Raw genomic sequence first — 19,860 nt, 5'->3', positions numbered from 1 at the left:
CTGTGTGTGTGTGTGTGTGTGTGTGTGTGTGTGTGTGTGTGTGTGTGTGTGTACTGATAACTGATACTGTGTGTGTGCACGTACTGTTACTCATTGTGTGTATGCGTCTGTGTGTGTTTGTGTGTGCACGTACTGTTACTCATTGTGTGTGTGTACGCGTCTCTGTGTGTTTGTGTGTGTACTGATACTCCCTGTGTGTGTGTACTCATACCTCCTGTGTGTGTGTGTGCACTGATACTGTGTGTGTGTGTGTGTGTGTGTGTGTGTGTGTGTGTGTGTGTGTGTGTGTGTACTGATAGCGCCCTTAGTGCCCTGAGCAGGTCAGTTAAGAAAACAAACACATTTCACTAAACAGAAATCTCAGTTAAGAATTGTGTGTGTCTGTGTATGTGTGTGTGTAGAAGGGATGTGTAACTGATGTAGTTACAGTGTGTATATCAGTGTGTGTATCTGCTCTGTGCTGTCAGGAATTAATGCTGTACGACAGCCGAGTGTTTCCTCTCTCTGAAATCAGCGTGTGATGTGGTCGACTCTCATCAGAGACAGGAGGCGGAGCTCTGTTCATCAGTCACACACCACAGAGACAGGAGGCGGAGCTCTGTTCATCAGCTCTGACGTTATTTTGATATATATGGAGAAAGTGAAAGATGCCTCATCTGATTTGTTATTGAGGCTGTGTGATGATTTCCTCTCGTCTTTCTAATAAGGTAACAGTGAGTGTGATTGGCGGCCGTCTCTCTCCCTCTGTCTGTCTCTCTGTCTGTCTCTCTGTAGGGGGCTGAATGAGGGGATACACTTCTCTCAGTCTCTCTGGGCGAGTGGAGGTGAACACATCGTGTACAGCGAGGAGGGAGATGGAAATCTGTCTGACTTTAATTCTTCTCTCATCCACACTCACACTCACAGCAGCTGGTAAGTTCACACTGATTATTCACAAGAAAACATCGCACACTTCTCACTTTAACAGTAGGGACCAGTTTTAATCATGACATGAAGAAAGTTTCCTGGAGTGATTGTAACTTTATAAACAGTGAAAGTGTTTTATCTTCATAGAATATAAAAAGCTGTACATGAGAGTACACACATCATCCTCAGGGTTTTTTCTGAGGCCTCACTTATAAAATCAGCTCCAGATTAATGTTTAGAGTTTAGACATGATTTATTGTGAGCAGAGCCGTTCGGCCCTATACACTCACTATGCAAGTTGCGTAGGGCCCCACAAATTACGCAAGGCCCCACCTCCCCTGCCTCATTTTACGGAGGGTGTTAATTAGATTAGATTAGATTAGATTAGATTCAACTTTATTGTCATTGTGCAAGGTATATATACAGAGCCAATGAAATGCAGTTAGCATCTAACCAGAAGGTGGTGGTGGGTGGTGCAAGGATGCATGATTTTAAAGTGGTGCAAAATAGTGCAAAACACAGAAGAAAAGTGACAGTAGAGTGGTGATTGTTAACACCATATTAGATTAGATTAGATTAGATTAGATTAGATTCAACATTATTGTCATTACACATGTACAAGTACAAGGCAACAAAATGCAGTTTAGGTCTAACCAGAGTGCAATAGTAGTAAGTGCAGGATATACAGTGTGTACAAGATTTAGATAAGTTAAATAAAATGGTAATAGAAGTAATTTATGGATGTGTGTGTGCTATGAACATAATATACAGATGACTATAATTATAACTGAATTTTACAGAAGGATGTAACAAAATATGGCGATTGCTATAAACAGTAATTTGCAGACGTGTATGTACAGTACTATGAATATAATATACAGATGAATATACTTGTACTAAAAATATAATATGCAGATGGCTATTAGTATAAACTGAAATTTACAGAATGGTATGTGCTATAGACAAATATATACAGCTATTAATATAATATATTGCTGTTACTATAAACAGAAATCAGGTGGGTATATACAATAAGGCAGTGGTGAGCAGCAATGAAAAAAGAGAGCAAGTGTGCAAGTCAGCATAGTTTGTGTAATAGTCCATTAGTGCAATAACATCCATTTGTGTAAACAGTCCATTAGTCCATATCAGTTGTTCAGTGCAAAAACAGCCACAGGAAAGAAGCTATTTTTCAGTCTATTTGTTCTGGCTCTGAGACAACGGTAGCGTCTGCCCGATGGGAGAAGTGTAAACATGCCGTGTTGGGGTGAGAGGGATCTTTGGTGATGCCCCTCACCCTTTGCAAACAGCGTTTTTTGAAAATGTTCTCCAAGGTGGGTAGTTTAATACCAATGATTTAATAATGTTTTCACCACCCTCTGAAGGGCTCTGAAGCTGTGCAGCTGCTGTACCACACTGAGATGCAGTTTGTGTGGATACTCTCAATGGTACTGTGCTAAAAGTTCTCCAGTATCCTGTAGCACAGACGGGGCTTTTTAAGTCTCCTCAGAAAATATTGGCGCTGTTGTGCCTTTCTGATCATGATGGAAGAGTCCAGAGTCCAGGTGAGGTCCTCAGAGATGTGTATTCCAAGGAACTTGAAGCTGGGTACACGCTCAACAGCAGTTCCGTTGATGTGAATTGGAGGATGAGTGTGATTTCCAGCACGTCTGAAATCCACAATGACCTCCTTGGTCTTTTTGGTGTTAAGTTCAAGGTTATTGTTCTCACACCATGCTACTAGGTGCTGGATCTCCTCCCTGTAAGCCGCCTCGCCGTTACCGTCAATCAGGCCTACCACTGTGGTGTCGTCTGCAAACTTTATAATGCTGTTTGAGGTATGGACAGGTATGCTGTCATGGGTGAAAAGGGAGTATAGTAGTGGAGACAATCCACATCCCTGAGGTACCCCAGTGCTGATGGTAAGACTGGAGGAGGTGACAGTGTTCAGAGGAACAGACTGTGATCTGTTCGTAAGGAAGTCCAGAGTCCAATTGCAGAGTTGTGTGCTGATGCCAAGTTGTTCCAGCTTCAGCGTTAGCTTGGAAGGGCTAACTGTATTAAAAGCTGAGCTGAAATCAACAAACAGCATCCTGGCACAGGTGTCAGGTTTATTCAAGTGAGTCAGGGCAGAATGAAGTACAGTGGAAATGGCATCCTCGGTTGAACTATTTGGGCGATAGGCAAATTGGTAAGGGTCCAGGCTGGGTGGCAGACAGGCTTTAAGGTGGGTGAGGACCAGTCTTTTGTAGCACTTAGCGATGACAGGTGTGAGTGCGACGGGACGAAAGTCAACCTGTTCAGTTAATGTTTACTGTGTAGATGACAATATGAAGCGGAGCTATCCATCTGGCAATGAAAAGAAAAAAAAAGAAACAAAAAGAAAGTGAAATACGAGAAAATCAATCAGGTCAACTTTTGTTCTCTTCAAGTTTGATGTCAGCAAGAGCAAATAACAGTAAAGTTAAGTTGATGTGATTCTGTTTCTAGCCTCTATCTGACTAGCTAAATTAGCTGTGCAGTGCAGTGCATCTCTTGGCCTGTCTGTCTGTCATACAACAATTTATTGCGTGAACATTTGCGTGAATAAACGCCCAAGGGCAACGGTGTTTATAAACGACAGCTCGATAACCGCGCCACTCGTGAACATGCGTTCATATGTGTGTGCAATCGTGCACGAAATGGCGCACGCTTTCCAGCAGCATCAGTGTGGGGACCAGTACAAAAAGTAGCGTGATAGCACTCCTAAATGACAATGTTTTATAGTCTCTCAATAAAGGTTACAACAACTGTAATGCAATGGATTTATTAAAATTATTATTAAAATCAATGTACTGTAATACAGATAAATGTGTGTAATACTGTATATGTAAAGTAAAATAAAATAAAATTACAAATAAAAATCTCGTTCAAATAATCAAACAGTATTACAATAAGTAAAAGTAATTAGAATGCAAAGATAATAACAAACCAAGAAACACTAGCTTGCGTTTGTTCTCTAATGCACTCAGAGTATTACACACACTGAACCTGCCTACACTATAATGCACACCAAGTATGTTTCAAGATAGGTTTTTATACACTTTTCCTGCAACATTAGTTGTTGCTCAACATTACTCATGGATCACAGCAACCCTTGTTTTTTCTGTTGCAATACTCACTGTACATCAGAGTCTCTTCCGATTTATCATTCGAAACACTTAAATGACCATCCATGGTTATATATATCCAACACCTGTGGTTAAGATATCCAGGTCGCAGTGCTCTTGTGTACAGGATAATGATGAGCTCATCTAAGTCAAGGCTCACTACAACTTAATCCTACAGTATATACATTCTGAAAGGTTATATCAGAGTATACAAAGTTACATAGAAGTAATAAAAGAAAACACTTCAGAGTTCTCTTGAACTTCTGAAAAATTAAACTTAATGAAGTATGATCATCTTCGTTGGGCTCGTCATGCTTTTTCCAACTGTCTAGGTACAGTGTCTGATGTCTTCATTTGTCAAAAACATTTTATTTTATATTAATATTTAAGTTCCTCACCTTCTCTTCTAGGGCCTCTATCTTAAGTAGGTTTTCATCTATTTTCATTTGACATATTTTCCTGTCCCTTTGTCTATCTTTTCTTACTTTTCACTTTCTCTTCTAGCCCGTATAACCTAACTCTGTTATAAGAATTGAATTATGTTCCTTCTTACGATAATCTTTTGCAACTTCACAACATCACAAGATCATTCTTTTTCCAATTTCCTTAAACAGTGTATGAGTGTGTGTGTTGGTGTGTGTGTGTATGTGTATGTATACTGTATGTGTGTGTGAGAGAAATAGAGTGTAACTCTTTCTCTCTCTCTCTCTCTCTCTCTCTCTCTCTCTCTCTCTCTCTCTCTCTCTCTCTCAGACAGTGTGAGGTTGGTGAATGGTGGAAGTCGCTGTGCTGGGAGAGTGGAGGTTCTTCATGATGGACAGTGGGGAACAGTGTGTGGTGATGACTGGGATATGAACGATGCTGCAGTGGTGTGTAGAGAGCTGCGCTGTGGGGAGGCTGTAAATGCACCACAATACGGTCACTTTGGACCAGGATCAGGACCAATCTGGATGGATGATGTGGACTGTAGTGGATCAGAGTCGACACTGAAGGACTGTAGGTCAAATGGGTGGGGAAGAAGTAACTGTGGACATGGTGAAGATGCTGGAGTCACCTGCTCAGGTAAACTTCTGTGTTTAGAACAAACATTACTAAGTTACATTATTATTATTGATTAATTTTAATTTAATAACAATAAATAAACTTTATTAAACTTATTAAAATTTTGATTTTTATCTAAGTATATTTTAAACACAATAGATTTATTTAAGCTACATTTGATAACATTGTAATGATTTCATAATGTTCTGTCTTGTTAAAAACAATATTTACACAATTAAATAAAACACAGCTCACAGAATGCCGAGACTCAGTGCTGGTCCTCACCGGTGCTCTGGGAGATTGGAGGTGTTTCATGGAGGTTCCTGGTCCACAGTGTGTGATGCTGACTTTGACCAGCAGGATGCAGAGATTGTGTGTCGAGAGCTGGACTGTGGGATTCCTGGGAAGGTTCTGGGATCAGCTGCTTTTGGCCGAGGGGAGGGTCAGGTGTGGACAGAGGAGCTTCAGTGTAGAGGAAAGGAATCTGGGATTGCATCCTGTCCAACATCATCTTCACTCAAACACTCAACCTGTTCCCATGACAACGATGTGGGATTAACATGTTCTGGTTAAGTATCATGATGTAACTTCTGTTTAAATAGAGACCACAGAGCTGTCAATCAAACTTTAAGGTGCCTGTGTTAATGTTCCTCTTTCACTGAGTTCTCGGCTGTTTGTTCAGGTTACACAGAGGCTCGGCTGCTGAATGGACCAGACTCCTGTTCTGGTCGAGTGGAGCTCCTGTACCTCGGTGTGTGGGGCACAGTTTGTGCTGTAGGCTGGGATATGAGAGCTGCAGATGTTCTGTGTGCACAGCTAGATTGTGGGAGTGCTGTCGCCATGGTGGAGGTGGACTGGTTTGGGGAGGGGAGTAACCACATCTGGGCTGATGTGTTTGATTGTCAGGGGAAGGAGACACACCTATCACAATGTGGCATCTCATCATGGAGTCGAGCTCCATGCTCTCATAAACATGACGCTGGAGTCATCTGTAATGGTGAGATATTAACATCACATACTCCAGGTTACTGAATAATGTCAGAGTTCATTACAATATTTAAATGAGCTTCTTCTGCTTCAGGATCCTCTGTGGCGCTTCATGAGGGGCGAGTGCGGTTGTCTGGAGGGAGCGAGTGTCAGGGGGAGGTGGAGATTTATTTCAGGCAGGACTGGAGGAGAGTTCTCCTGGACTCGTGGAGTCTGTCTGAGGCGTCTGTGCTCTGCAGACAGCTGGGCTGTGGCTCTGTGCTGAACTACCGCTCCTCTCCATCCACCAATGAACACAAACACATGTGTGTAACAGGTTTCAGCTGCTCTGGGAGTGAAGAACATCTGAGGAACTGCAGCAGTGCACAAGCTGAACCTGTCAACTGCAGCTCCGGGAAACAGCTCCACATCACCTGTTCAGGTAAACACCAACAAATAAAAAAACTATTAATGAAAGTGATAAGTATCTTAAAATTGTAAAATACATATTTTTAAATGTACAGACACTTTCAGTTTTGTATGAAATTATATTATTTACATTATTTAATTTGTTTTATAAAAAAAATGTTATCCAGTCCGAGAGTCCATCAGGCTGGTTGGTTCTGGTGGAGACTGTGCAGGAAGGCTGGAGGTTTTCCACAGTGGCTCGTGGGGGACTGTGTGTGATGACTCGTGGGGTATTGAGGATGTTCAGGTGGTGTGCAGACAGCTGCAGTGTGGAGAGGCCCTCAGTAACCACATACCAGCCTGGTTTGGTCCTGGAACTGGGTCCATATGGCTGAATGAGGTGGAGTGTGAGGGGAACGAGACGTCCCTGTGGAACTGCAGATATCAGCTGTGTGAAGAGGGTGAATGTGGACACCATAAGGACGTAGGAGTCGTCTGCTCAGGTACAGTTTGATGACTGACAATAAACCTGTTAGATATGTATATGTTTTATTTCAAAACTGAGGTCCAAAGTTTCTGAAATTCAACATGATAGTAAGGATTTGTTTATAAATGTAATGAATCTTAAATATATTTTTACATAAAGATAATTTTACACATATTTAACTGTGTGGATAAAACAGGACGTTTTCAAATGAAGTGTAAGTCGTCCTTCTCTCACCAGAGTTTAAAGAGATCCGACTCACGAAGGGCTGTGAGGGGAATCTGGAAGTGTTCTACAATGGAACCTGGGGTAATGTGTGTCACAATCAGATGGATGATGAGACGGCAAACATGCTGTGTGGAGAGCTGAACTGTGGAAGACGTAGCAGTCTGTCAAACGCTGAAGCACGAGTAAAATCTGCTCCCAACTGGCTGGATCATGTGAAATGTAGGAAACACGACTCTAATCTGTTGCAGTGTCCATCTTCACCCTGGGGACAGAACAGATGTGATAATCATAATGAAGTGGTTCATATTACCTGCACAGGTAAGAGGACTCTCTCTCTCTCTCTATACTAGTTTATACAATGCTGTAGAAGTTGTGTAAATATTTAATATAAAATAAGAATGAGAGAAAAGTCTGTTTTGTCTGTTTTATTACTGTAGATGATGGAACGTCTCTACGTTCTCAAGGGACATGCTCGTCATTTCCTCTTCAGAAATACTGCTCAAGTAAGGACAATTAAATCTGTCCTTTTAGTCACAGTTACTGTTTTCACCCAGAAGATCATCTTTTTTATAATAAATAATGATGAGCCTTTCATATGTATGTACAGTATATTAGCTATAAAAATATGTTCCGTCACCAGTCTCTCTTTTCTCTCTCTGGAACCTCCCTCCATAAATGTTAAATTAACATTAATCACCATCTTTTGACTAACCACAATTCAGCATTGAGTGTGTGTGATGTGTGTGATGTAGAACACTGGACTCTCAGGCTGAGTGGAGGAAAGGGAAGCTGCTCTGGGAGGTTGGAGGTGTATCATAACTCTACGTGGGGCTCCGTTTGTGATGATCAGTGGAACATCATGAACGCTCAGGTGGTGTGCAGACAGCTGGGCTGTGGGTCGGCGCTGAGTGCTGATGTTCGGGTTGGTTCTGGTGAAGGGACTTTCTGGCTGAACAGAGTGAAGTGTCGAGGGGATGAGATTCACTTGTGGGACTGTCATCATTCCCTGAAGAATCACACTGACTGCTCTCCTGTTGGAGTCACCTGTGCAGGTCAGAGGGGTGTGCTAACTTTTCAGCTTTCTGTCTCAGTGATAAGACTTGATAACTTTTATTTAGAATCTTAGATGTTTGCTTGAAATCTCAGACCCTGAACTGTAAACACTGATCAGCATGTCATAAACCTTATTGAGTAACAGTGTATTTTTATTGTGAGATAAAGTGTTTTTCTTTCTGTGAATACAGACATATCCACTGTGTCCACTGCTACACCCAAAAGAGGAACAGACACTGTACCTAGACAGTTTGATCAAGACCCATCTTGGTGAATCTATAATCTTGCTGAAAGAAGATTATAGAATCGTTATGTTTTCTTTTTCATCTTATATAATGATGTTTTCTTTACCTTTTATATGAATTTATGTAATCATTTGTATGATTAAGAAATGATATAATGTTCATTAGTATGTTCAGATATTAAGACAGAGAGTAACAGTGAAAACTTCAAAGGAAATCACAAGGTTTTGTGTCAGCTGCAAAAGAACACACGATCAGCAGAAAACGTGAAGAGACGTCTCAGGATGCTGACCGAAGCTGAATGTTGTAATGGAATCATATTAATAAATGGTATAAATAGTGTTTTAGAACTAGTTATGGGTGTACATTCACCTAGAGGCAAGCTCATTGTGCTATACTTTGTTATTGCTGATGGAGGGTGCATTAGGAAAACAAACGCAGGCTTACACTTGGAGAGTGTTTCTTAGTTTGTTCGTATCTTTGCATTTTACTTATTTCTTTTTAAACTAGAATTGTTTGATTATTTAAAGGAAATTTTGTTTGTAATTTCCTTTTATTTTACTTTACATATATTACACACATTTATTTGTATTACACTGCTTTTAATAAAAACAAGGCATCCCATTGTGAGGATCCTGAAATCTAAAAGATGTCCAGATGTCCATTGTAGCACTGATTCAGAATGCCTTTTAGTGGCCTCCCTTGACTACAGTGTAACAGTCCACATATATATTATACACTGACCCGTACACTAATAACTGGGGGACCACTCCCTAATGAAATTACCGCACAGGAAACAGACAGACACACCCAAAATATAAGCAATTCAAAGTGTATTATAAAATTTTACTATTTACAAATAAATACAAAAAATTCCCCAAAACCCAATATGTGAATTGTGTGCACAGTCTCACCGGATGTAGCGACATAGTAAGAAGTCTGGTTTATGGATGGGTGTAATAGCATCCTCACAGGTGAATAATCCAGTGTAGGAAAAGAATATTCCAAAGTGAGTCCCAAGACGCAAAAAATACCACACACGTATAATCCACACAAAAACACGAACAATCCTTACAAAATACAGCTGGTGCACCTATAGCCATTTACCTCGCTACCCAGAACGCCAGCGAGCCGCTTACATTTACATTTACGGCATTTAGCAGACACCCTTATCCAGAGTGACTTACAACTGAGCAACTGAGGGTTAAGGGCCTTGCTCAGGGGCCCAGCAGTGGCAGCTTGGTGGACTTGGGATTTGAACCCATGACCTTCCGATCAGTAGCCCAACACCTTAACCACTGAGATACCACATCCCGCTTCCTTATATAGAAATCCGGAAGGAAGGGTGACGTCATAGAAGCTTTCTTGCGAGAGTAAGAAATGGGGGCAACACAAAAAGAAATGAAACATAGTACAGGTGAACACAATTAGGTAATGATTACATTAAACAATGGTTATGCACCTATACATTGTGTCACTTTATATGGCTCTGCCATAATGGAAAGTGTGGACCGTTTTTCAATGGCTTACAAGCTGGTACCCATAAAAGGCCCCGCAACAGTTATAGAGATGGCATAGGTGCTCACAGACCATTCATAAAGACCATTCACAAAGGAGGAAAAGGTGACTCCACTATCTTGTTGAGTGGGAGTGGTACAGTCCAGGCAAGAGGTGCTGGTTGAATTTAGATGACTTCCAGAATTCTTCTCTCACTAAAGAGTTTCATCAAACCTCTCCCAACCGACTGTTGGGGGTTCGAGTCTCGGGCCGGCCACGACTGAGGTGCCCTTGAGCAAGGCACATAGGTTTGAGCTCAAGGGCCTAAAAGTGGCAGCTGTTGGGGAAGTTTTTACTCTTGCCCACATCTAAAATGTCTTACAAAAAATCTCTGGTAATAACAATTTCTAGTCATGCACACAGAAGGTCAGAACCTTTCTGCTGCCCTGACTACCTCTCTCAACTGTTGCAGGATGTATTCGAATACCTGGCAGGAGAAAGGGATGTATCAGTACAGGTACTTCAGATATGCCAAGGCACTGATTTGGCAGTTAGGTTTGCCATATAGTTCTGTACATTAGCTGGAATGATGCTGCACTAAAAGCCATTTTTCAAGAGGGCCTTAATACTATACTGCAAGTAGAACTTGCCTGTTGGTACCAAGGAAACAATCTCTCCAAGTGCATTTATTTACTCTGGATTGTTGCTCGGAGGACTGGGGTTCAAGGCCCAGCACAGCCAAGCTGCCACTGCTGGGCCCTTGAGCAAGGCCCTCAACCCCCCTGCTCCAGGGGTGCTGCCACTTCGGTGAGTAGCCTTCCAATGACCTGCCACCCTGACCAGAATGATCCAGATAGTCTCGAGCTGTGCTATGTTGTAACCTCCTAGGTCTTTGATCCCAATAGTAGGCTCTCACCACTAGTTTCTCTATATGAAGGTCTGCTATGCTCATAGAAAGAGTCACAGTCAGTATATGAATATCTGTCATATCTGAGATGTGCAGCCTTGTGAATCCTCCTAGGTAAGGCTGTGCCATTGATGGTCTGCAGAAATGTAGATGTTGGTATGCCTCTGTCTGTTGACCTTCAAGCTGTAGTTGATCGACTCTCTGACAAACATTCCAGGGTTTGCTGAAGTTAAGGCCCCTGCTGTTGTAGAAGTCCAGGCCTGGTGGGCCTGCTCAATCTGCAGGACCAGCTTAAGAGCAGCATCCAATGTGTCTACACCTTGTTCATGTATGCAAAGCTATACGAAAGGTTCAATTTCAGTAATGAAATACCTCAAATTTTCTCCGTTCTTTGCATTAGCCTCATAAATGGGAAACGTTTCCTCCATCAAATGATTAATTTCTGTGGCAAAATCATGAAGAGCCTCACCAGGTAGGCATGTGGGTGCATTGATGTAACTTTGAAATGTTGATAGATAAAATCGGTTGCCAAAAACCTCTTTCATTTTGTCTTTTACTTGTCTATAGTCCTTTACGTTATTGCTTGGCAAACTGTCCCAGTAGCTAAAAGCATTACCCCTGAGGCAAGTTGGCAAAAACTTACCTAATCGTGTGTTATCAAAATCCACGCTAGCCTTCAAAGTCACTTCAAATCATCTGCACTAGTGAAGAAAATCTTCTTTTGGCCCCAAAAAGTTAGGCGGAAAATGTCCTTTCAGTCGCTGCATGGCATGTGAACTGACAAGACTTCACTCATGTCACAAAACAGTTAAGTTGTCTCTCTGTTCCTCACAATAACAGAAATGTTGCATATAATCATTATTATATTATATTATTATATTATATAATCATATTGCATATAACTAGAATTACCTATAAAATCATTTAATTTGTGTTTAATACATCTGTAATCTGACACTGTGAAATAATCATGAACAAAACAATTCAATTTGAATTAAATTCAGTTTATTTGTATAGCACTTTTAACAATTCCCATTGTCTCAGAGCAGCTTTACAGAAGTATGGAAACAGAAGAGAGAAAAAAAGAAATAAATATATAAATTAGGGTAAAAATAAATAAATATATACACTAAAGGCGTAAAATTAATTTAAAAAGATATACTTTATACTATATATCTATCCCTATCCCTAATGAGCAAGCCAGGACTGATGGCAGCAAGGAAAAACTCCCTGAGATGATATGAGGAAGAAACCTTGAGAGGAACCAGACTCAGAAGGGAACCTCATCCTCATTTGGGTGACACTTTACAGTAAATAGTGTAAATGTAAATAACGTCCTTTCTACAACAGTGTATAATAATGCAGCCGAGAGCTCCTGAGGAACTAATGAGTCAACGTAAACTCTGAGTTCAGCTCAGACCTGATTGCTGATAAACACCAGAACATACAGCTGACTGACACAACACTGGTACAGAAGACGACATGACAGTCTCTGGGTGGCTTCATACACAACAATCCAATGAGACACTGACTGACCATGAAGATCAATCCCTGGCAAGGTGACAACTGGGTGATGAGACTCCAACCAGGGGTAGAACATCAGGATTGATGAAGTAGCTCCGTAAGAAGAGACGATCAGGCCAGGAACTCGGAACACAGAGAGCTCGGGAGTGGCATATACTGTATAGCTCAACAGAGAGAGAGAAAAATTGTTAGGTATGACTGTAATCAGGTTATGGACAATGTAAATTATGTGCAAAGGCTGTCAGAAGGTGACACAGACATGAGGGCTTCCTGGGATGTAAAGTGTCCCACCATGCCACAGTCTGTAAACCTGAGCGACTTGTGAGGGTGGTAAGGAGACAACATCCAGACATCCCAGTTCACCAAACACTCTATAACCATGAACCCTCCAGATCTGCTCCTTTACCTGAGAAAAGTTATCCATAAAAATCTAAACTAAACAAATGTGTTTTTATCCTGGACTTAAACACTGTGTCTGAGTCCCGAACACTAATTTGAAGTCTGTTCCATAACTGTGGGGCTCTGTGAAAAACATGATGTAGGAGACACAGGAGGTGAGTGACTTCATTGAGCTTGATTAAACTATTTCTGATAATCTAATAATCAGCTTTCTATTTGTATAAAAACTTTAATTATGTTTCTCTTTTTTTTCTATTCGTCTATCTACTAAGTGTGTCACGCCGACACCTGACACCTCCAACTACATTATTCCCAGAATGCACTGCAGCCTACAAACATGACCACCGTGGACTACAACGCCCAGCAACCACAGAGACCATCACGTTTATGTTCTTAGCAAGATTAGAGAAAGTGAAATCTCTACAATTGTTCCTTAATCAAATGTGTGCTTCTTTCACTACACTGTCGGTGCTATAACTTATACTGAACTACACTCACACATCTCACCTCAGTTATCTCAATGATCATTCATTATAGTCAAAATGACATTTTGACATGCTGGATCTTAGGACTGTTTAAAATGATTTACGTACAACCTAACGTTGAAAGCTTAACATCTTAATAAACAATATTAAAACAAATATCATATTTTATCTTTCCTCATCTGAGAACATTTTATTACCTTTATATAAAGTGCCTTACTAACTACACACATCACGTGATCTGCCTTTACACAAGATTCATTAGTTAATACTTAGATTAATATTTTAAACAATTTAATAGAGTTTCTCATAATATATTATTTGATAACAGTCCGTTTGTAAATTTCTGTTCATGTTGAAACTTTAATAGGATCCACAAGATGGCAGCAAAGTGCTTCCGAGCTCAGTGCTCACTCTCTGAAGGGGACTTCAGTCACAGTTTGTGTTCACAGAATATACAAAATATACAGAATCATGTTGCCTACCATTTTATTAATACAAAATCTTTCAATTTCCATATATACATGTATTTTTATCTATTTTGCCTTTTATTTTGGCTCAATTGTGTTAATTGTAGGTTTTATTATTATTTTTAATTGTAAATAATAAAAATCGATGCCAGGAACTGATGGTCAGTACAACGAGACATTTTACCTTTTGAACTGAACATTAAAATTTTAACAAATACCAAAGCAAGAGTTTATTTAAACGTCACTTTTATTTAAATGACACATGCTAACAGAATGATGTAGTTTAAAATCAATTACTTAAAATAAATAAATAAATCAATAAAATCAATAAAACAATAAACACCAATACAGAATCAACAAAACATATCAATTGATACTAAAGGCTTTAATCATGTTGAAGAATAAAAATGTTTTTAAATCTATTTTAAATTGTCTGCACCTATAATGAGTTTATAAAAACGTCCAGCCTCATTATGATTCCATTCCAGTGTCTTGAGTGAATTTAGTCATTGAGAGGTCATGGTATAATGCTGTAGACTCGAGATCATCTAATTCAGTTTGTTATCCACTCAGAGGCTCGTGTAGTGCACGAGGAGCTGAGTTGGCTGCTTACACAATGTTCTTTATTATGGGTAGAGCTGCAGGATGGATGGCTACAGAACCCTGACCTTCTGACTTTAGAAAGTCAGTTTAATTCCCTTACATGCCAGGCTTTAGTGTATAACTAGAGAGATGATGCTTTCTCTTATATTCATGATCCTGACCTCAAGGATGTGACCATGATACAATGCGGACACAACAAAAGCACTAACCTCTGACCCAAGGGCATCTAACATACCCCTGAGCGAGTGGAGCTTCCAGGAGCCATTTGTAGTGTTGCCCCCTCACCTGGATACCCTGGAGTTATACACACAACAAGCATCGACCTTGGCAATGTCAAGACTACTCATCAGCTACCTGGCGGATTTCCCAAAAATAATAAAAATCAATAAAATGTTTATAGACAAAGATGGTTTAAGGGAGTTATTAATATTACTAGATGTCCATGATTTTTTCTCATTTTTATTTATTTTTTACATTAGTGGAAATCACAACCCAGGATTATTTGTTATTAAACCTATAAATAATGTCAAATGGAATTTTATATACATAAAAATTGGCTCATTGAATGGAAAATAATTTGATCTTTCAGAACCCCTGATTCAGGAGATTAATTTTCGGAATTAAATTTAATTAATTTTATTTAATTATTCTTAAAAAATAATTATTTCCAGAATCCACGAGGATCAGGTTGTATTGCTTCCCTTTTTATTTTTACTAAGTGTAAAAATAACAATCCACACTTATTCACGTGGACAGACGAATACAAAACAAACTTTCTGATCATTTCTGTTTCTGATCGTTTAAAATAAATAAATGAATAAATAAAAGTAGAATAAATAGATTAGAATTCGGCGCAATAGTGGCCCCCAGCGGCGGCTGTTGGCATTGTAGCTGAAGCAGGAGGGAGCGGCAGCGCGGAGAAATAAAACCGCTCCCGGATCCCCGCACACACTCATTTATCTGCCCCAAATTACTGCGCAACAGTGTTAATCTGGAGAAAATATCCGCACAAGTGCTGGGAGAAACATCTGGAGAATCATCATCTGATCCGTCACTGTTTCCATCATCAGCTGGACTGCAGCTTTCACTCCAACGCTGTCTCTGTGTCTCAGGTGAGAGAAAGGCTTTGGCTCTGGTTCACATCTCTTACTGAACCGTTTCTGGTGCCGGTTTCATCAATTCAGGGCAGCAAAATGAAGAGTTTTATGGCTGCAGGTGGACACCTGTGTGCGTTTTCATCAAAAACGGAGCAGATTGATTAGAATATTAAATTAGCGCGCGCGTGTGTATGTGTGTGTGTGTGTGTGTGTGTGTGTGTGTGTGTGTGTGTGTGTGTGTGTGTGTGTGTGTGTGCGCGTGTGTGTGTGTGTGTGTGTGTGTGTGCGTGTATGTTTATATGTGTGTGTGTTTATGTGTGTGTATGTATGTGTGTGTGTCTGTATGTGTGTATGTGTGTGTATGTATGCCTGTGTGTGTGTGTGTAGGTGTTTGGGTGTGTGTGTGCGTGTGTGTGTGTGTGCGTGCGTGTGTGTATATATATATTTGTGCATGTGCGTGTGTGTGTATATGTGTGTGTGTGTGTGTGTGTGTGTGTGTGTGTGTGTGTGTGTGTGTGTGTGTGTGTGTGTGTGTGTGTGATTTGTTTATAGCTTCCCAGTAACACTCAGTAAGGTGTAATGCTGATGTGATGCTTTAGATGAGTTGCAGATGATTCTGTGCTCTGATGTGAACAATAACATTACTGACGTGTTACATTTAAAAGTGTGTTAGATTGCAGACCAGCGCGCTTCTTTATGGCTGCTGCCCTTTTACCCCTTTTTATTTTCTGCAGTTTCTTATTTATTAACGTTAAACAGACTGATTAATGATGAGGTGCGGATGAGATCCTGAGAATTAAAGCGTACTGAATTTAAACTGAAGGACTGAGAGTGAGAATAACTGCAGGGAGACGAACGGGACCCGCTTCATTGTGTGCATTGTGCTAGATGTAATAATAACGCCCCAATTTTCTTTCCTCTGTCATTGATTTGTTCCCTCGGGCACCAATAAAGGACTTATTTCAGACAACATGAGATGAATCAGTGTAATAAAACACACTGGAATTTAGAGATGCTGCAGGTTTATCGGTTCCTAATTTAAATGGTCTTAGGTTCTGGAGGTTCTCCCATCCGAGCTCTGATAAACAGACATTTAGATCTTTTTATTATTAACACGATTTGCTTCCTTCTGATAATGAACCTCTGAGTTGTAAGGTTCTACAGATGTGAGTGTAGAGAAGTGTGACCTTTAATAATAAAATTGTGTGAATCTATATTCATATGTTATAGACGCAGCTACAGACTTTATTCAGAAGTTACGTGACTTACACACAGGGACGTGTCTCACTTGTGCTTCACTGGCTTTGAGTTTGAGTTTGTGTGTGTTATGGGATTTAAGTGTTCGGTTCAATGTTCAGTCTGACAGCTGAAATTTATCTTTTAACTGTAAATATAGAGGGGGGGGGGCAAGGTGGCTTAGTGTTTAGCATGTTCTCCTCACACCTCCAGGGTCGGGGGTTCGATTCCCACCTCCGCCTTGTGTGTGTGGAGTTTGCATGTTCTCCCCGTGCCTCGGGGGTTTCCTCCGGGTACTCCGGTTTCCTCCCCCGGTCCAAAGACATGCATGGTAGATTGATTGGCATCTCTGGAAAATTGTCCGTAGTGTGTGTGTGTGTTTGTGTGAGTGAATGAGAGTGTGTGTGTGTGTGCCCTGTGATGGGTTGGCACTCTGTCCAGGGTGTATCCTGCCTCGATGCCCGATGACGCCTGAGATAGGCACAGGCTCCCCGTGACCCGAGAAATTCGGATAAGCGGTAGCAGATGAATAAATGAATGAACTGTAAATACACTCAAAAAGTACATTTTATAAATCTAACATTATAAATGCTCTTTAAGTGAGCCGTAAGTGTAGCAGATGAGCAGTTGGTCACATTGTCCTTCAAACTGTGGACATGTTTCTGTTACACATTACCCCCAAACTAGGGCTGGGCGATAAAACAATAACGATGTGTATCGCGATAGACACGTGATCGATATCAATAAAAAATGTGTTCGATAAAACGATCGATAAAATGTAATTTTTATTACCGTTCTTTTAAGTTCTTGATTGGAAATTTTATTCTTCGTCAGAAGAAAACGGAGGTCGCGAAGCAAGTTTGGTTGCATTAATAAAGGCACTCACTCACTAGTAACCTAGCAACGTAGGGAGTGGCACGCTAACAGCCAATCATGTAACAGTATCACGTTCGGTTGCGCCATATCGTCGTCTCGTGCCGGTATGATGGATTTCTCTTCAGTAACCGGCGACTGATTAGCAGGAAATGAGCCGCAGCGGGTGAGGATATTGTAGATAAAAGAGGAAAAATCAGATCACCATAAAGGTTTCTCTGTTTATATTTAACACTTTGCACTATTTTATTACACTTTATTAAACATTTCTTACATTTTCTGTCATTTCTCACCTTAAATGTTAAGAGATAATAGTTAAGTGTTCATTTTGACTTTAGACTTATGTTTACATTATAATTATTGGAGGTTTCCTGGTTGGTGACGTTTCTGTATTAATAACTGAGGGGATTCTGATCAGAGGAAGGTGAAGTTTCAAATAAAAAGGTTTAAAATCTAATAGATTTTTCTCCTGGTCCTCATTTTAAATGCGTCATAAAAAATATCAATAATTATCGATATCGACCAATATGAAGCACTGATATTGTGATACAGTTTTCAGCCGTATCGCCCAGCCCTACCCCAAACGCAAAAAAACAAACTAACAGCATGCGCTGGATGAAGTGCTATTCTCTGTGCTGCTGAATAATGAGCGTGGAGTCGTTCAGGTAAAGCAGGTAAAGCAGTCATTAATGTCGTCATCGTAGCTAGCTCTATTCCTGCACTAATATATTAATGACATACGGGTCTCCTGTTCCGTTTATTCTGACACTCACCACCTTCTCACACAGACATCATCGTATTAATCTTTAAGTTCACATTTTTAATATTTTGTGACGTTTTATTACGTTTGACCTCAAAGTAAAAAAAAACATTTCTTGTTCAGGTCACATTTTCTTTCACTGATATTTCTACGGATTTTAAGACAAACTGTCTAGACCTTATTGAAAAATCTCAGACGATGACGATTTTTCTTGAGAAGTATCTGGCAGTGTTGGAGGTGTGAGTTACACACGGTCGATCTTAATAAATGTGAAGCTCCGTAAATCCCGAACTCCTTTCTAACCTTCTTTTCTTCATGCGATCACGAGTTTATACAAATCAGATGAATGTGCTGGTGATCTCCTGCTCCATCTTAAAGACGAACGTCCTCCTACTGTGTTTGACTCTGATCAAGACAAACTATGCTTTTTGATGGAGTGAGTAAACGAGTAAACGAGACCGTCGGTCTCCGTGGACCGGTGCACGAGGAGGACGGAGAGTTGATGAGATTTCCACATGAACGTGTCACTGATGTGAGCAGATCCTCCCTTCTGGATCATGAACTTCTCCTCCTCTCCGTCTGTCTCGGTCTCTTTATCTCATCGTCTCGTCGTCTGTTACACTCGGAGCTACACTCGGAGCTGCCTGTTTACTGCCCCAGTTTTCCTCGAAGAACATCCACGTCTAAATTAGAAGGTCTTCGATCTTATGTTTGTGAACCTCTTCAGTTTTAGTCTCGTTAATAGAACCTGCAGATTTCAGTGAAACACCCGTCTGGTCTTTTGGTACATACACACTAATAAAATATTAGGCAACCTTAAGCAGTCTTCTTCTTAACCTCAGCTCACGTGTTTGGTTCGTTCTGGCAAACAGGTCACTATGCTGCAACGTGATTGGACAGACATTTCAGGAATCTCTTTATATTTCATTGAGATGCTGATTAATATTCAGCACGGTCGAATACACCTAGCCGATATACACTCATATAGATTTACACATCAGTACATGAGGCCATCCTTAAAAATATACTTGTTTGCCGTAAAACACGACCGATCCTGTCAATTTAGGAATTTATTAATTTATTAAAAATTAATATTAAAATCTGACCGACTTGCCGGTTGTAAATTTGCATTAAGACCGATTTTTTTTACTCTTCAAACAACTAATACAAAAGCTAAAAAAAAATTATATAAAAAAAAAAATTATATTTTAGTAAGTATTGTAAATATAGAAATTTGCCTACATACAGACGAAGGCTACGTCCTTTCTTTTAAATAAAAACCCGTGACATCATCTATGTTTACACTGTCGGTTCCCGGATGTCACACTACGGCCTGTGAGTTCGCTTCGTCTCATTCTCTCTCATTCACTGTCAGAGTCGACGGGTCGCGCTCAGTAATGATGGCTGCGGCTGCAGTAAACAAAATGTTCGCGGTCACAGTTCAAAGTCGTACGGGTTCGGGCGCCATAATACATCTACTGTAAAAAGGTCATTAAAACAGCTCGACACCGTTTTAACTTGGCACGAAGTTCTGG

The 19,860-nt window shown here is 40.3% G+C and overlaps 2 protein-coding genes across 7 annotated transcripts in view; both read left to right on the top strand.

Annotated features, from left to right (window-relative positions):
* The first annotated feature begins 663 nt into the window (after window positions 1-663).
* Window positions 664-8,764, top strand: LOC113649913 (deleted in malignant brain tumors 1 protein-like). 3 transcript variants are annotated; one of them, XM_047803962.1, is made up of 11 exons: window positions 664-707; window positions 775-912; window positions 4,809-5,117; window positions 5,347-5,664; window positions 5,779-6,093; window positions 6,178-6,504; window positions 6,659-6,973; window positions 7,195-7,500; window positions 7,620-7,685; window positions 7,935-8,243; window positions 8,427-8,764. In XM_047803962.1, exons 2-11 carry the CDS (start codon window positions 783-785, stop codon window positions 8,507-8,509), a joined length of 2,478 nt encoding a protein of 825 aa, XP_047659918.1. In that variant the 5' UTR covers window positions 664-707; window positions 775-782; the 3' UTR covers window positions 8,510-8,764. The 3 variants fall into 3 exon arrangements, with proteins under 3 accessions (XP_047659918.1, XP_047659917.1, XP_027013684.2); XM_047803961.1 differs by having other exon boundaries at window positions 667-912; XM_027157883.2 differs by having other exon boundaries at window positions 670-912; window positions 7,935-8,234.
* Window positions 8,765-15,279: 6,515 nt separating this feature from the next.
* nav3 (neuron navigator 3) overlaps window positions 15,280-19,860 on the top strand; it is a 175,244-nt gene continuing 170,663 nt past the window's right edge. For 2 of the 4 annotated variants that reach the window (XM_047803938.1, XM_047803936.1), the window contains exon 1: window positions 15,280-15,471. The gene's annotated coding sequence lies outside the window, so the exon portion shown is untranslated. The remainder of the gene's footprint in view (window positions 15,472-19,860) is intronic. The other 2 variants (XM_047803939.1, XM_047803937.1) reach the window with 1 other exon arrangement.

The sequence above is a fragment of the Tachysurus fulvidraco genome, chromosome 19 (genome assembly GCF_022655615.1).
Source record: "Tachysurus fulvidraco isolate hzauxx_2018 chromosome 19, HZAU_PFXX_2.0, whole genome shotgun sequence".
In the NCBI taxonomy this organism is placed as follows: domain Eukaryota; kingdom Metazoa; phylum Chordata; class Actinopteri; order Siluriformes; family Bagridae; genus Tachysurus; species Tachysurus fulvidraco.
The sequence above is the reverse complement of the archived record's forward strand: the minus strand, read 5'-3'. Positions and strand labels throughout refer to the sequence as shown.

What these genes read in the sequence shown, in the direction of transcription:
- LOC113649913 (XM_047803962.1), top strand. Translation starts at nt 783, where the DNA reads ATGAGGGGATACACTTCTCTCAGTCTCTCTGGGCGAGTGGAGGTGAAC. An exon ending in CGCTGGAGTCATCTGTAATG is followed by an intron (nt 6,094 to 6,177) that starts GTGAGATATTAA and finishes CTTCTGCTTCAG; the next exon opens with GATCCTCTGTGGCGCTTCAT. An exon ending in GGTTCATATTACCTGCACAG is followed by an intron (nt 7,501 to 7,619) that starts GTAAGAGGACTC and finishes TTATTACTGTAG; the next exon opens with ATGATGGAACGTCTCTACGT.